General features: G+C 36.5%; 1 protein-coding gene across 2 annotated transcripts in view; it reads right to left on the bottom strand.

The window, feature by feature from the left end:
• Window positions 1-2855: 2855 nt before the first annotated feature.
• Window positions 2856-19002, bottom strand: part of tmem183a (transmembrane protein 183A) — a 28224-nt gene continuing 12077 nt past the window's right edge. For both annotated transcript variants that reach the window (XM_069941642.1, XM_069941641.1), the window contains exons 5-8: window positions 17138-17318; window positions 13805-13885; window positions 5924-6079; window positions 2856-5348 (exon numbers count right to left, since the gene is read on the bottom strand). In XM_069941642.1, coding sequence (XP_069797743.1) covers window positions 5163-5348; window positions 5924-6079; window positions 13805-13885; window positions 17138-17318 — 604 coding nt within the window. In that variant the 3' untranslated portion in view covers window positions 2856-5162. The remainder of the gene's footprint in view (window positions 5349-5923; window positions 6080-13804; window positions 13886-17137; window positions 17319-19002) is intronic.

The following is a 19002-nucleotide window of genomic DNA, read 5'->3' on the forward strand; positions in this document are numbered from 1 at the left end:
ACTCCTTTTTTTGTTACGCACAACAGGGTATTTATTTATATTGAAATGTAATTTATCTTAATATTTGCGCTCAGATGCTGGTGGAAAACAAATTTTTTGACATATTCATGATAAATTCTGAAATTCTCAAGCAGCTCTCCAAACTTCTCTTTCGACAGCATGAGGACACATTTTTTGGAATCCAACAATGCCAATCATCCTCCCACATCCTGACCCATTGCTCAGATGGACAAAGATTGATTTTGGGCACTTGCCAGTGCACTAATATCCAAGTCCAACATTCTCCTGAAACACCCATCAGTATTTTCTTTCAGCAGTTTGATTATACATTCAATGCTCGTCAAGGCAAAAGTTGAAAATGTAATAATCTACTATTATTATACATCTTGAGTAACTTGGTTGTGAATTGTTGTCAACATAAAATATGATTGCTCTTCATTTTTATTGTTGCACGTTTAATCACTGATGCTGCATTCTAGAGAAAGGAATGCAAAATATGTTTAACTTGGGTATCATTTTATTAAAATATTACATATTAATGATCAATAATTTTTTAAATTTTGCCTCTTTTGGAAGGGACATTAGAGTTTACAACTTTTATAAATTATTTACAAGAACTAAAATATTGTAGCAACTGTGTTGCTGTGCAATGTAGTCGAGTCAAAGTTTTTTCCCAGTCACACGCAGCTTTTTAAAACTCCGTGCGTTCCAAATGACATCATCGCTTTGTGACATCATGACGTCACTTGGAACCTCCCAAGCCAGTTCAATTGAGCCGCTACAATATCAATATTTCTGAACTAAAGTATGGATTGTCTTGCCTGGATAGCACACAAAAAATAACTTTTCATTGTGTATTTGTACACACAATAAACAATTCATTTTTTCCACTTTTGTCCTTCTGAGAACCCCAGACTATAATTCTAGCGATTATAAAGTCAGTGGTTTAGTTACAATTTCTGGAATTATTTCCCTAAAATGCTGCCAAATTGCACTTGGATGCAAGGTTTCACATTTTATTGTATATATTTGTGTGAATAAAAACATCCCTTCGCTTATCTCCAGAATAAAAAAAATCGTAATTTAAACCAAATTCTTCAGTAAAATGTTGAATCTTTCTTGATTTGCTGGTCCTTCCTTCAGTTTCCCATTGTGCCAAGGAACAGTGAAAAGTTATTTTGTGTGCTATTATACAAGTCTATCATTACCCAAGTTCAGCAGAATGAAACAGTGCTAGACATAGTTTCAGTGAGATATCAATTTAAACAGGTGTGAGAGCAACATTGGTGTCAGGCATGTTCAATAATGTGATGGCAGCAGGGGAGAAAAAAAAAAGTCCTTTAATCTGGTGGTGGAGGATTTCTCTCTTGAAACTTCCTGATAGAGAAGAAAGAGGAGCGTGATTGGAGATGAATGAATCCCTTTAAAACGTTGGCTTTTTTTTTCTGAGGCTTCAGGGGGTATTGATGGAGAGAAGGGAGGATTGTGAGATGGTCTGAGCTCCTTTCAACATTGTCATTTTAGCAATTAATTGATGCAATTTGAAGTCAAGAAATATTTTACAACATCAGATGCTCTTGCATACCTTTATTGAGGTCTGAAACTCTAAAAAGTGCCATTCAAAAGATGATTCACTTAGCAAATACATTGGTCCATAAAATTTATCTTCTACATTTTAAAATAAACATTCTAATTGCCAATGAACGAAACATTCTTGAGGTGAATGTGGGGAACCATACTTATAACTTGTCAACCTACATTAAGTTCAATACTTAGTTACGTAGTTCATTTGCAGTAACCATGGTAGAATACAGTAATTTTGAACAATTCAAGGATTTCTGGCTTGTTGCAGGAACATGTTCAATAGCAATGAAATTTCAGATTACATCATGTGAATAAATCCACATATTTTGCTTATTCAGTGGTACTTTAAATATTCAATCTCATCAAATAAATCAGCTTCAAAATAGGCCATTAACATAACTTTGCAGATTTCAATTTTAAAATCACATCGTAACATGGCAACATATTTAGTTGTAGTTGATGGTGCAGCTACGTTTCCTCTGATACGTGTTTACCTCCAACTGCACATATATTAACTCGCACACAATGGACCAATTCTATCAGAAAATTAAAGTAAAATTCAAAAGCAAATTATTAGCAAATATTATGATTCACTATTTATAATTTTTCCTTTTGAGAACACAGATGGTGAAATCATCAACTTATGTCCAGTGTCTTTGAACCTAACAGGAAACATTTACCGTATTTGATGGCATATAGGACTCCCCTCTGCCCACCCCCACACGCACACACAAAAAGAAAATTGCCTCAAAAACCACCCTGGGTCCTATATACAAAGGTGACATTTTGGTGCCACCATTTTGCAAGCTGGTGACAGGAGGAAAGTGCTCAAACTTCTCACCCGTGCTTTCCAGAGTCGCCGCCACTCACTTCTCCCATTAAGAAGGCTCCCTCCCTTCACTGGCTGGCTCCCATAGAGCTTTGAGGGGAGCGCTGGGCCTCAGTGATCAAGCTTTGTTCAACAAGCATAGCTGCTGAAAAGATTAAATGAGGCGCGGTGGTAGTGAGCGAGTGGCTTAGGCTGAGGTGCAGTACTCCCCTCAAAGCACTGTGGGAGGGAGCGAGCAACGGGACCTCCATGCAAACTGAATGAGATACATAGACAATTTTTTTTCCTGAAATCTCACACTAAATATGGGGGGGTCGGGATCTTGTATGTCATCATTACTGTTGTACTTCAGTAGCATACTTAACATTTGATGGAAAACCTATTTAGTTCAGTTTTCTGTAAGTTACCAGGGAGATATAAGGATTTAATAAACATCACAAAATTGAATGATAACTCAGTACTTTATTCCAATATCAGATGATCTTCAATAACTCTTCAAATTAGTAAGTTATCAACAGACCTCCATCATAGTGACAAAATAAAGCTTTCCACTTATGAAAACTTTGATAAACATTTTCCTGCCTTCTTTTGTGTCCTGCAAAGGAAGCTTCATGAAATTAAAAAAAAAACTCAAAGCTAATCATCTGAGAGGTAACAAAGTTCAGGAAATTTGCATAATTGGAATACACAATCTGGACATGACATTGTTCAAGAGATGCCGATTCTCACAACAGTCAACATTCCTAGATAATAATCTCATTCATATCTAAAGATGATTACACCAATATTACCTACAATTTTTCATGTACCAACTGTATGGTACACGCATCAGTGATTAATCAGTTCCATTTAAAAAAGATACAATAGCAAGCTAGGATTTTCACATCATGTCAATTTTGATCTACAGACGTTTTAATCCCAATGAAAAATTGTACATTTTATTTACTTTTACATTTCATAGTTAACATGAAATGGCATATCATTTTCCATTTAAAATTTGAACACATGTACTTGTAAATTAATGTAATAGATGATAAAATTCAAACCAGATAAACACATCTAAAGGATTACTTGAACTTTTATCAAAAAGTGTAAAAGTCATAGAATTCCTGTTTCCCATAGGTAGAAAATATGCAGTCTTCTTAAGCTCAGTTGTAAATGCATGAATTATTCGTACGTACAGCAACACTTTAGGACTGATGATCGACAAATTCTTAAATCCAAAGTCACTTTACCATGTTGCGTGCACATATTTGAAAAATATTTTTGTGAAAACTCGAACACAAAGTGCTTCAAGTAAAATAGTTATGAAAGAGAAAAATCAAAATCTTTTCACACATTCATTGAAGTGCCTATACTGGAATGAACAGTGCCCCGTGAGCTTCGTATGGAAGCAAAATTTGTCATTCAACCTAAAGAGACTACCCTGCACTGCATAAAATCTGTATTACAGCAGTATCTTGTCGAATCATCAGACTCTACTACTAACTTTCTTCATATTCTACTTGAACAGTTTTTTTTTGCTCAGCAAATTAAGAATTGATCTGAGATTGAATTTATTTTTCTAATTTCCTTAGCATGTAAGCATTTCAAGATCATTCAATAAAATGCTCAACCTCCCACTGGATTAAGGTTTTTGAAGGAGTCAGACAGCATGTTAAAACTATTGAAGACCAATTGAAACCGAATCAAGATCCACATTTCCCATATTCAAAAACTGCACGACATTGAGGGACAAGTCTGAAGCTGAAACTTTCTTGCATTGTGTACAACCGACAGGGTTTCCTCACATAGCTAGAAGGCGTCCTTAAAAACAATCTATTTAATGGATGAAGAAAGCTATAGGCAATCTCATTTACAAAAATAGAACAGAATGATTTTACCAAATTCCTATCAGGATATTGGAAACGTTGATGAACTACGTTTTCTGAAGGTTCAAAAATGGTCAAGATGCATTCGCTAGGTAAGGGTTAAGATTTACCAACATACAGTTCAAAATCCAGCACCTACAAGTTTTTTGCTGATTAAGATTATTCTGTGCATTTCCAAGGTCAACATGTCCAACTGGCAATCAATATCCCACCAACAAATTACACAAAACTAAACAGTGGGTACAGAATAAAGAAAAATGGAAACTTTAAGAACAATGTTCCATAGAAATGTTTTCTTTGTATTAATTTCTGGCTCTAAACTTTTCCAATGATTTAAGATGATCACAGTGTCGTATGACTTTTACCATTGAGAAATGTGTGGAACAGTCATGAAGAACTAGTTCTACTTTGCGCAAAAAATTGGTTTTAAGAGCAATTAATTTTATTTGTTACCATTGACATCAAGTAAAAACACTAAACACGACATGAGTGCATCATAAGTGACAGCTGCACTCTGTATACAATTTCCTATTCCTTGTACATCACTGCAAGTATTTAACAGTTTCATACTGTCCAAGCAAGTGAAAAAAAAATCAACCCCTGCCACAACAGGCATTCTGCAAAATATATGTATAAAATAATGAAAAACATGTAAAGTTGAACTTTAAGTTACTTCCCGGAGATTAGTTTTTCCTGATTCTAAGATCTGGTGTTAACACTTCAGCTGCAGATATCTTTGACGTACAAGAATCACAAAGTTCTACATTCCATAAGTCACTCCTCTATAAACTGCACTCATTCGCCATACTGAACATGCAATTCAATTTAGTGACTAATTATTGCACCACAGTTTTAAATTGTTTTAAAGGGAAATAGTATTAAATACTGGCAGAAAATGGATACTGTGGATGCCACCAGTCTAGTAAACGCACACTATGCACAGGATCTAAGATAACTTGGAGTCCTTGGTCCTTTTTAGGCTTCTTCCCTTGTGGAAGTGGGGAATCTTGAAACAGCATTCTGACACGATGGTGCCTCATATCAGTGCTCACATTTATTGTAAACTGTAAAAAAAAACATTTTAACCTAAACAAAGTCTGAACATGTATTAGTCAATTAAATACTTCAACTCTAATCTTGTAAGATAACACACAAAATATGCAATACCAAATAAAAGACAATATTCAATTAATCTGATGGAGGTTATGAAGTTAAATAAAGTCAGAGGCTGGAATTTGGACCTTTGTTCTCGAACAAAAAAGCCTCATCAGAAGTCTACGCCTCCTAAATTAAAAAAATAAATAAATAATATGGAATATGATGCTAAATAATGAACAAGATTATTTGTGAAAGTCTTCTACAAGATAATTATCATTATATTTTTCTACCAATTTGAATACTTCAACTCCATAATTTATGAAGTACCTGTAATACTATCATTTTTTTCCTATTCCTGCAACAAGAACACCTTAGTGACAAATATTTAGACTAGACATTTAAAACAGATTTTCACTTTAAAGTCTTGTAGATGGTGTTGTTCCGAGGTCAAGAAAGAAAGCAGTACGAGTTTAAACCACTTAAATCATGCACGCTATTTAATATTGGTATATACATATAGGACATTTAAATTAAATCTTACCAAAGCCAATGTCATTCCCATAACCACAGGAGTGAAGATGAAATTGAAAGTGGTGATCTGCAACAAGTAGCAGTCTTGATCAGGGTTCTTATGCACTTGTTCATACTGTCTTGGAAATTGAAGTCCACTTCGACAGCCATTCTTCAACTTGGGAAACTGATGGATACAGTTGCACAAATTACTTAAAATAGAACTACTTGCTGAAATGCAGTGGAAATGGTTTAACAGCAAATATGGAAGGCACAACTTGGAAAGCAAGAATTTTGACCAGGAATTGGAAAGATTTGCTGAAGGGATATTTATGAATCTTTTTTAAAACAGTTTATCCCTTAGTTTTCCTCATTATTACGTTGTAAAGTATATTAACTATATATCAATTTTTAAAATTTTTTAAAGGATTTATAGTCGGAATTTTAATAGTTCTGTCGGGAGAGGTGTCATCCCACGTGTCCCACCTACACCATCACACCACGCCCCCAGTGTAAACATTGCTGTGCTAGAAATCAACAGGTATAACTCTACTACTGAAGAACTTGGGCCTAGCTTTGAGATGGAGCCTGGAGATTAGATTTCAGCTCAGCCAAGACTGCAACAGCAGTCCCTCAGTAAGACTCACTTGACTCCAGAGCCGACTCCATGCAGCATCATGGAAGATGGCGCTTGAAGATTTCATCCTCTAGATTATGAAGATCAATAGCACATGCGCGAGGTTTCGCACATGTGCGCTACATCGACTTACTACAACAATTTACTGGTATGAAAGAAGAAATGTCGTTAATTAAGTCAGATGTGGCAAAATGTGTGAAGCTGCTGAATAAAGTACAAATTTAAGAAAATTGAAGAAGATTTTCATGATTGTAAAGATGACGTGGATCAATGTAAAAAGATGGGACGGACGGAGGATTCGTTTACTGGATGGGAAATTCAGAGGAATGATTTACTGAAGAAGATTGATGCTTTGGAGAATCAAAGTCAAAGGAATAATACTAAGATGGTTGGTCTTCCGGAAGATTTTGAGGTTCTTGATCCGGTTCACTTTTTTCAAAAGTGGATTCCTGAAGTTTTGGGGAAAGAATATTTCCCAAATGGTTTGGAATTGGATAGAGCTCATAGAGTGATAAGAAGAAAACCTCTTCCTGGCCAAGCACCACGCTCTATTCTGAGTAGATGTTTGTGTTATCGAGATAGAGAATTGATTTTAAGAGATGAAGTTCAGAATGTGAGAAGTAATCAAGATCCCTTGGTAGTTAAGAATAATAGTTTTCTTTTATGCTGATTTGAGTGAAGCTGTCATTAAATGTCGTAAAGAGTTCAATTCTGCCAAAAACATTTTGTGGAAGAAAGGATATAAATTTACTTTTTGATATCCTGCCATCCTTAAAGTTTTTTTATGGGAGACTTTCAATCTTAAGTCTTTAGAGATAATGCTGAAGTTCTTACATTTGCGAATTCTTTACCTGATAACCAACAGAAAAAAAAATCAAGAAAGTCTTTTCCAACAGTCCACACCAGCTCAGGAGGAGAAGAATGGTATACCAGAGAGGGGATCTCAACAGTTGGTTGAAATTGATATAGATGATGATCAAGTTACTTTTTGTTCTGTTCGGGAGGGGTGGTTTGGCTTACTGCTCCTTGCAAAGTCATTGGCCACTTTGTGGCATTGGTCACTCCCATACAATTGAGGGAGGTAATATTGTAGTACAGTATTGTTTTAATTTCATTTCCTTAATTTATCATTTTTTTCTTTTTTAAAATGTATGGGTTTTTTCCTTTTCTTTCTTGAGATTGTTTTTTTTGTGTATTTGGCATGGAGAGGAGTATTATCATGTGTGGTAAGGAGGTTTTCGATATAAATTGAAATGATGGCTAATTTAAATTTTGCTACTTTTAACGTTAATGGGCTCAATAATACTATTTAGAGACAAAATATTGGCCTAAATTAAAAAGTTGAAGGTTGATGTTGCTTTTTTGCAAGAAGCACATTTAACTGAGAATGAACATCAGAAATTGAAGAGACTGGGTTGGTCAAGTTATTAGCTTCTTTGTTTAATTCTAAAGCAAGAGGCATAGGCATTTTGATTAATAAAAGTTATTTTTTAAATTGAAATCGATTACTGAGTCAGTTGGTACTTTTAGTTGCTAATTGTAAATTTATTTTTCTGAATCATGGACTTTGATGAATATTTATGCTCCCAATGATGAGAAATTTATGTTGGACTCTTCTTAATTTGAATCAAGCATATGAAAAAGTTATAGTTGGAGGTGTCTATAATTGTTGTTTAGACCCATTGTTAGATAAATCTCTAATTACAGTAATTAGGACAAAAAAGACAAGACAATTAATGATGTTTTATTAATTTTGACATAACTCTTATTCCAGAATAGATTTGGTTTTGCTATCAGCACAGTTGCAAGGTTGTGTATGATCAGCTGAATATAAGAGTAGACTCTTTTGTGTAGTCTTCCAAAGGCGCTATTTGCCTTGGCGAGTCTGTTGTCTATCTCGTTGTCGATCCTTGCATCTGATGAAATGGTGTAGCCGAGATAGGTAAACTGGTTGACCGTTTTGAGTTTTGTGTGCCCGCTGGAGATGTGGGGGGGGGGGGGGTGCTGGTAGTCATCATGGTGGGGAGCTGGCTGATGGAGGACCTCAGTTTTCTTCAGGCTGACTTCCAGGCCAAACATTTTGGCAGTTTCCACAAAACAGGACGTCAAGCGCTGAAGAGCTGGCTCTGAATGGGCAACTAAAGCGGCATCGTCTGCAAAGAGTAGTTCACGGACAAGTTGCTCTTGTGTCTTGGTGTGAGCTTGCAGGCGCCTCAGATTGAAGAGATTGCCATCCGTGCGGTACCGGATGTAAACAGCGTCTTCATTGTTGAGGTCTTTCTTGGCTTGGTTCAGCATCATGTTGAAGAAGATTGAAAAGAGGGTTGGTGAAACCTCACAAAGCTTATACAGAGCCGTTGTCATACTCACACTCCTGTTCGGCTCTGAATCATGGGTCCTCTACCGGCATCACCTACAGCTCCTAGAATGCTTCCACCAGCGTTGTCTCCGCTCCATCCTCAACATTCATTGGAGCGACTTCATCCCTAACATCGAAGTACTCGAGATGGCAGAGGCCGACAGCATCGAATCCACACTGTTGAAGATCCAACTGCGCTGGGTAGGTCACATCTCCAGAATGGAGGACCATCGCCTTCCCAAGATCGTGTTATATGGCGAGCTCTCCACTGGCCATCGTGTCAGAGGTGCACCAAAGAAGAGGTACAAGGACTGCCTAAAGAAATCTCTTGGTGCCTGCCACATTGACCACCGCCAGTGGGCTGATATCGCCTCAAACCGTGCATCTTGCGCCTCACAGTTCGGCGGGCAGCAACCTCCTTTGAAGAAGACCGCAGAGCCCACCTCACTGACAAAAGACAAAGGAGGAAAAACCCAACACCCAACCCCAACCAACAAATTTTCCCCTGCAACCGTGTCTTGCTGTCCCGCATCGGACTTGTCAGCCACAAACGAGCCTGCAGCTGACGTGGACATTTACCCCTCCATAAATCTTCGTCCGTGAAGCCAAGCCAAAGAAAAATAAGAGTAGAACTTTGTCTGATCATTCATTATTATTAATAACATGTACAAGCTCAGAGAGGATTGATACTACATAGAGATGGAGATTTAATTCATCATTATTAAAAAATGTGTTTGATCTCTTATAAAATTTAAAAATTGACATCGGTTTTTGAAAATAAATATGGACTCAGTTAATAGTAAATTTGTTTTATGGGATGCTTTAAAAGCATATTTTTTAATTTTACTACTAAAATTAAGAAACATGTAGTTGAAGTCAATAAATTAGAGAAGAAGAGAGATTTTAGAAAAAAGGACTTCCTGCTGAATTCAATGGAGGTTAAGAAAACACGTTTGATTAATATGAAATTATGGTATAATTCATTACAAATTTACAAGTTTGAGAAGTTATTGCAGAGAAGTAAACAGTGATATTATGAATTAGGTGAAAGAGTTCATAAGGTTTTAGCATGGGAATTAAAAACAGGACAAGTTTCAAGAACAATAAATGCTATCAGGAAAGATTCAATGATTATATATAAACCTCAGGAGCTTAATGATGTGTTTAGGGAATCTTATGCAAAATTATATACATCTGAAGTAGAGGAAGATGAAGCTAAAATTGATTATTTTTTATTTGACCTTAATTTACCTTCTTTGAGTAGTATAGATATTAAAGATTTGGATGCTCCTTTTACTTCTAGAGAGGTAATAGATCCACTTCGATCTAATGCCAAATGGGAAGTCTCCAGGGCATGATAGCTTTACTTCTGAATTTTATAAAAAATTTCAAGACATTAATTCCATTATTGATTGACATATTGAAACAGGTGACAGAGGTTCATTCTTTTTCTCAGGCAATTATTAGTTATTCCTTTTAAAAAAAAAAATCGGGATCCGTTGCAAGCAAGGTCTTATAGACCAATTTCGTTTCTGAATGTTGATTAAAAGGTTGTAACAAAGGCTCTAGCTAATAGATTGGCAAAATATTTCCCAGATTTAATTTATTTGGATCAGCATGGATTTATTAAAAAATCACTATTCGGCAGATAAAACTGTGAAATTGATTTCTTTGATTAACATTTCACGGGAGGAATCCAACCTACCAATGGTTATTTCATTGGATGCAGAGAAGGCTTTTGATAGAGTGGTGTGGAATTTTTTATTTAAAGTTTTGGAGAAATTTAAATTTGGTCCAACATTTATTGGTTGGTTTAAGGCTTTATATTTAAATCCTATTGCTAGAGTTATGACAAATGGAAAGTTATCTTCACCTTTTACGTTGAATAGATCAACTAGACAAGGATGCCCTTTGTCGCCAGCTCTTTTTGCATTAGTTATTGAACCTTTGGCTCAGATGATTACACAAGATGGTAATATTAAAGGTATTAAAGTGAAATCTGATGAATTTAAAATTAATTTGTTTGCGGATGATGTTTTAATATACTTAATAGAACCTCAGAATTCTTTGAAGCTGTTACATGACTGACTGGAACATTATGGTGAAATATCAGGCTATAAAATTGATTGGGGAAAAAAGTGAGATTATGCGATTATTGGCAATGGATTATTCTTTTTGTAAACATATTGTTAAATTTAAATGGTCGGATCAAAGTATTTAGGCAATAAGGTAGATAGTAATTATAGTCATTTATATGAATTAATTTACCATTACTTTGTAAAATTAAAAATGACTTGAATTGATGGAAAGATTTACCGATTACATTAATAGGAAGAGTTAATTGTATTAAAATGAATATTTTTTCTAGGATTCAATATTTATTTCAATCTATTACTTGTAAGATTCCCTCAATTTTTTTTTATATAAAAGGATTTGAACTCCATGGTGAGAAAATTTTCATGGAAGGATGAAATGGTTAGGGTACCTTTACAAAAATTAACGTGGAAATATGAAATAGGAGGTTTACAATTTCCGAGTTTTCAAAATTATTATGTTGCGGCACTGTTGAAACTTATTAGTAGAATGCTTGATTTGGAAAAGTCATTGATATGGGCTAATATTGAATTATCTCAAATTGGTGAGAAGAGGATGGATTAGTTTATTTATTGAGTAATTATAATTTATCTGTTTTGAAACATTTAATGGAACTATGGTATAAAATAAATGAAGTTATTGGTACTCAAGGGAAGATTTCAAGTAAAATTCCTTTGTATCAAAATAAGCTTTTTCCCTTTACACTTAATAATCAACATTTGAAATTATGGGATTAAAAAGGTATTAAACTTGTCCAAGATTGTTATGAAGCAGGTTATTTTATTTCTTTTCAAAGAATGAAAGAGAAATATGACATCTTCAAATACTCTTTTTTCTTATTAACAAATTAAAGCTTTATGATTGGATGATTTTAGACATACTTTACAGTTACCTAGATGATCCAAGTTTGAAATTTTATTTAGAAGGTGGTAAAAAGGGATTTATATCGGAGATTTATTCTTTATTACAGAATAAAATGCCCAAGTTGGATTTGCATAAATCTAGGTTGAAATGGGAAAAAAGATTTAGGAATACTTATTCATCAAGATGATTGGATGAATTTATGCAAGGTTAGTACAACTAAAATTCTAAATGTAAGTTATCGGTTAGTTCATTATAATTTTGTTCATCAGTTATAAGAAAAAATTGAGATACAATTTAATTTCTTCAGATTTATGTTTTCGATACGAGAAGGAAGTAGGTTCTTATTTACATTCTACTTAGTCATGTGAAACAGTAACACCTTTTTGGAATAGTCAAGGAATTTTTTAGAAGTTATTTTGAAAATGAAATTTTCATTAGATTCTTTAGTGTTTTTCTTGAGAAACATTAAGAGGTTGAGTTTAGAATTAAGATTAAATAAATTTCAAATTGCATTTTTGAGATTAGCATTAGCTGTAGCCAGAAAATGTTTAGCAATTACTTGGAAAAATGAGACGGATTTGAGTATACAGAGATAGCATATAGAATTGAGGTCTTGTATTCTGTTAGAGAAAATAACATATAATCTATGTGATAATTATTTTTTCTATCGTAAAACATGGAGCCTTATTTGAATTATATGGGTTTGAGTTTTTGAACCCCCCCAGCTGCACGGTGGTGGTGTTTCTCTAATCCATGGAAATTAATTGATGAATTTTGTTATTATGGCTAATCTCCTCTTTTACTTTCTTTGTGGGGGTAAGTTAGTACGGGATGAGGTTGGGTGAGTCAGGGAGGGGGGGGGGGGTTGTTTGTATTAAATATACCATGTATGTTTTTCCCCTCAAGTTTTATCTATTGTTTTTTTTTGAAAATATGTATCATGGTGTTAATATATAATATTAATATTTACACCTTGAGGATAGCGATATTTTGTGGGATTTAATATTTATGTTCTATCAAAGCTTCATTCCAATTCCTTGTCAAAATTCTGTTATCAAGTTTGCAGATGACAATAGCAGTTGGCCTCGTCAACAACAATGACAGAGGCGGAAATTCTCGTGAAATGGCACAAGGGTAACAACCAGAGTCTCAACATAGACAAGACAAAGGAAATGGTCATGGACTTCAGGAGGACCAGGAACAACCACCTTCCTCTACACATTGATGACTGTAGTGGAGAGCACCAAGTTTCTTGGAGTTCACTTAACTAGTGAACCATCATTGGACATTCAATATCTCACCTGTCAGGAAGGTGCAACACCAACTGCACTTCCTGAGAAGACTGATGCAGTCAAGGCTACAGGCCACCATTATGTCAACCTTTTCATAGGATCTCCACCGAGAGCATTCTAGCCAGCTGCATCAGTGTAACACAGATGTTACAGAAAAATGGATTGGAGGTCAATCTACAGGACCACAAGAGTGGCAGAGAGAATCAATGGAGTCTTCTTCCCCCCCCCACCCCCCCCTCCATCAACGTGGTCTACCAAGATCATTTTCTGAAGAGTCTACACAAAATCATTGAGGACCCCTTCCACCCTGCACACAGCAGTGGGGAAGAGATACAAGAGTAACAGAGCCAGCCACACCAGGTTGAGGAACAGCTTCTTCCTACAGGCAGTGAGAACACTGAACGACCAAAGGAACCACTCACACTCACCATCTGAGATTCTTGTATGCACAAAACATATTTACTTGTATAGATGAAGTACTTGTACTGAACATATATTGTTTGACTGTATGTGTGTGTAATGCCTGACTGTGTGTCTGCATATTTTCCACCGAGGACCAGGGAAAGTTTCATCGGGTTGTACTTGTACAATCAGATGACAATAAACTGGAAAACATCTGTAAAATTGCTACTGCTGGTACATTGAGAAAACATTAGGAGTGCACACCTGCTTTTTGAATTTGTAGTTGAATTCCCATCTTTGGTCTGATCGGTTTCCACTTCTTTTTTTGCACCAATACAGCAAGCACTAGAAACAAAAAATTAGGTCCAGTGGTCAAATATTCAGTCTCACACTTTAGCTAAAATAAACAGCAGTGGCATTAGAGCTGCTGCAACAGCATCACTGCCACTGGAGAGAGGGAAGAAGAGAGTTTTCCTCCGCAGAATTCTACTACCGACAGTCTGTACAGCCCATGAAAGCAACTGATTGCTTTTTATTTCAGAATCCTGTGCACTGGTCCAGAACACAGAAAATTGGAAGCCCCCCCCCAACATTTTGAGAAGGAGAAGCAGAGAAAATAATGGCACGGGGTGGCAACCACAGGGCAGACCAGGGACTTTGCAGCTGAACAACACAGGCAGTAGGCTGTCAGTCACTTGAGGCAAGGGGCCCATGAAGGCTGTCGACTGCTGGCGACTTGTGGTTAAAGGACTCACACCAGGCTGCTGGAGACTAGCTGAAGGGGAACTGGATGAGAGAGGGTGCTGTGGGTGGGAGAAGCTCCCGAGAGGCCTTGAGGATGGAAGGCTTTCCTGATCGTGTCAGAGGTTTGGATCGGAGTTCAGGTTGACAAGGGTTTTGATTGAAGTCTGTATGGCCACAGAGGCTATGGGAGGACTAGAGACGGATCCACGGACACTCAGTGGCCCTGAAGGGACTCTGTCTGTAAGGGGCTCTGGGGAATTTCTGCTGATGGCAAATCTTTGTTTGCCTTATGGCAGACTCATTGCAATTCTGTCATATCATATCTGTTTTATTACATGACAATAAAATTATCTTGAATCTACTTATGAAATTCCATAAACTATGAAAGAAACTGGAGAGTAAACATAGGGAAAAATTACAATTTTAGTAACGAGACAATGCTTTGCCTGTAAGATTTATCATACACCAAAAACAAAGCACTTAAGTTACTGCATTAATTTTATTTCATTAACCAAGTATTATCTCAGATATCTAAAAAGCTGTCTGAAGACAAGCAATTATAACATATTTGAACAATCCACCAGCTATAGAAAAAACACCCAGTGCAATTCCATCATGTGGCAGGCAGATAATTTAAATCGGTAGTAGGTTTCTAAACAGTTAACCTCCTCGAGTTTGTACAGTGCTAATTGAATGAGAGAGATGCTTAAAACTTTCACTGCTTCATACACATTAGATTCTGGTGGCCATTGCTTCCATACTAAAATAAGGTAAAAAAGAAGAGAATGAGCTGATTACTACACGGCAGTTCACAAATTACAGAAGAGTGTAAAATGCAGGAAGGTGTTCAAACTGAACAGGTTAAGACTGAATGGTTGGAACACAGTCTTTGTGTTGAGGTTTGTAAGTATCTCAAAGTTCCTCACAGTAATACGAGGAGGGAGAGAAGCAAAACTAGATGTTGAGTGAACAAGTCGGGAAGACAGAGTGAACAAGTCGGGAAGACAGAGTGAACAAGTCGGGAAGACAGAGTGAACAAGTCGGGAAGACAGAGTGAACAAGTCGGGAAGACAGAGTGAACAAGTCGGGAAGACAGAGTGAACAAGTCGGGAAGACAGAGTGAACAAGTCGGGAAGACAGAGTGAACAAGTCGGGAAGACAGAGTGAACAAGTCGGGAAGACAGAGTGAACAAGTCGGGAAGACAGAGTGAACAAGTCGGGAAGACAGAGTGAACAAGTCGGGAAGACAGAGTGAACAAGTCGGGAAGACAGAGTGAACAAGTCGGGAAGACAGAGTGAACAAGTCGGGAAGACAGAGTGAACAAGTCGGGAAGACAGAGTGAACAAGTCGGGAAGACAGAGTGAACAAGTCGGGAAGACAGAGTGAACAAGTCGGGAAGACAGAGTGAACAAGTCGGGAAGACAGAGTGAACAAGTCGGGAAGACAGAGTGAACAAGTCGGGAAGACAGAGTGAACAAGTCGGGAAGACAGAGTGAACAAAGGGTGGGATAAAATGTTATACTGACTGGCTCAGCACAAGTAACCAAGACTCAATCCTGTTCTCAGGTGCTAGGCTGAATTTGCCTATGAATGTGAGGGTTTTCTCATTCATCCCAATTTCATCCCACACCCAAAAGATTTGCCTAAAGGTTAATATGTTATAAATTTCTCCAGAAGGTGTAAGGTAAAACATCATGAGATGGGAATGTGTAAGGAGTTACCCTGTACAGGGCTGTAACAAGATGTGAATGCATCCTTGTACTTACAAGATAAGAGAGACATTGATGGATTGAGAGGCAGGAAGCTAGCAGGGAAAGGATAGCAACAGTTTTAGTCATTGGACAAGTAATGATATGATGATGTTCTAAGCACGTATCCAAGGGTATAAAAAATCACCATTTTGCTGATAACGGCAGAATGCATTCTCCGACTAACATGGTTAGTTGCAAGTGTTACAATCCGGTAATAAAGAACAAAGAACCCTGATTTCGACTCAGTCTGGTGTTTGTCTCACTCATTCATGAACAAAGCAGACCTAACAAAGGTCAGTGGCAAGAAAACCTGAGAGGAGTAGATCAGCATAGAATAGGTTACAGAGAAACAAGTGAGGGACACCAATGGATGGGGTTGTTCAGATCCCATGTAGACGATATCCTGAATTGCCTTCAACTATATGAAATATACAGAAAAAGTTTTATTCTTTTGTTTGTGCTTCATCCTTTTAAAGTACAGAACCTGGGGAATAAATGTGATTACTGAGGGCCCAAGTAGACATGTACGAGAGTGTTCACAATTGAAACACAACTTAAAAGAAAGCTAGAAAAGGCAGCAGAACATTGCTGGTGACGGGGTGAAATTGGACAAGACAGACAGAAGTGAAATAGATGGCAGCATAACTGTATCAGATAAGGAATTAACCACAGTCCATTTATTTTTTTTTGGTACTTGACAAGTGTCTCTGTGCTGCAGTCTCATTCAGTTAGGACTGAAGTGAGAAATTTCTTCACCCAGAGGTTACTGAATTTATTTTGCCCTACAGAGCTTACATTGAAGACAAAGGCCAATAAATTTTTGGATACAAGGGAATCAAGGGATATAATTCAGCAAAGTGGCAGATGGAAAACATTAGCCATGAATGATTGAGCAGGCGCAAAGGATCAAACTCTTATTCCCACTTTTACATTTTGATGTAGAAAGACTGGGAAATGTGCATTCCACAATTTTTGTGCTACACTAATCCTGTCAAGAATAAACTTGGGGTTAGTTATTGTACTTAAAAATTTGTTTTACTTATTTAATCAAATTTTCTAGTCCAAATAATGAAAAATACAGAATATTAACCTTCCACTTACACTGCAATTCTGTAATGTGGTTGGGGTTGACTCAGGAATTGCTGGTTTCTCTAACAGACGAGAACGAAAAGGCTCATACATGTGGTACAAAGAACGAATCACACAGGCACGCAGCGAACTCAACCTTCCCATTACCTCACGTTGTAAACGTTCAGGCAAGAACACATCTGAACAGTAATACCTACAAAATTAAGCAGGAGAATGGATCAGGCAAGAGCAAGACAAATGCATGTAAAAAATAATGATGATTTGGGTAAATTTAAGATGAGACTTGAAGACACACAACATGGTAGATGCACAAAAGTTATTGAAAGTTAATAGCATTCCAAGATATTAATTACTTATAGCTTTAGAGTTCAATTCAGTTACTATATTAAACTTATCATCCCTTATTTTCACAAGAAACCAAACTAAAACTATCTGAGAATTACCAAATCCAAACTTTTACACAACTGAAAATAATAGTTAATTAAATAGTTATTGTAATAAATATTACAAATGACAAAATCCAAATTGCTACATGTAACAGGTTTAACTGAACACTAAAAATTTGGACAAGAGCAAAGTACACATTCATTATCTATGCATTGCTCATTGATCACAGGGACACTGGGTTTGATCATATTCAACCTAATCTGATTTTCTACAGCCAGCCACGATTCACAATGTTCAAGACCTCAATTTCAAAATCTTCACCTTTGTGGTAACCTGGCTTCTACTTCTGACCCACAGATGTTTCAGCACCTCAACAGCTTGATCTTCAAAGCCACATGCCACTACTTTTAAATGCATCTGACAGAGTCAGGCACAGTTGTGTTTGTATTAGAACATATTTTTTACTGAAGTAAGCAACCATATTCGAATAACTGGGGGTGAAATATGGCTAAGGATCTAGATGTGCAAACCATCCAGCTCTTCAACTCAGAACAATTCTGGAAATATCACTGGAAATTTCCAGTATGCAATGGCAAATCCAGGGTTTGCATGCTTAATAGTTCAGGTAGATCTGCTGAAGCTAGTTTTGTGGCATTCTCACTAAAATAACCAAGCTTCAAACCCCAGTTTGTCAATGAGGAATTAATTGGACTTGTATAAGCACACTGTGATTAAAGGAATGGGATTCTCAAAGACAGAAATATCTAGGGTAGGTATACACAAACTTATGGGAATAAGTAAAATAATCAGACAACATGATGGTGTGTATTTGTTTGAATCTAATTGTCCTCTTCTTGGAGGCTATGGCCTCTCTGGTGACAAAATTTGCAACATGTCAAGTGATAACCATAGTTTCAAAAATATGGATTTTTGGCCCCAAAAGCTATTGGAAATATTAATCACCGCTGGAGTGAATCCGTTCACCAAACTCTCAAAATGCCAATGAATGTGGAATTTTTCCCTTGAAAACTAATTTTCATGTAATAATGGTCAAAAGACCAAATAAGATGACATGACTATGGACTAATTTACTGACACAAGAGCAAAAAAAGCCACCTTTGGACTCAACCCAGAGACACTATTAAGAAGAAGACTATAAAATCAATTGTGGCAGAAGGGGAATTACAAAAGTAACATTATAGAATGGCAGTTTTTGAGCAATTATAAATAAGTAAGGGAACTATAGATGACCATCCATACAGACAGAAATAGAGTGATCACCTATGTGAAATAAAAGCATTCAACCACACACACGTGAACAGAACCTAAAGTTAAATAAAAACAATGCTGGAGAAACTCTGCAGCTCAAACAATGTACTTTATATAGCAAAAATAAAGATACATAACCAATGTTTCAGGCTTGAGCCCTTCATCAAGGTATGATAAAACTATAGGCAGCTGCCTGAATAAAATGGCTGGGGTGGGGCAGG

This window comes from Narcine bancroftii, chromosome 5 (genome assembly GCF_036971445.1).
Source record: "Narcine bancroftii isolate sNarBan1 chromosome 5, sNarBan1.hap1, whole genome shotgun sequence".
Taxonomy (NCBI): Eukaryota; Metazoa; Chordata; class Chondrichthyes; order Torpediniformes; family Narcinidae; genus Narcine; species Narcine bancroftii.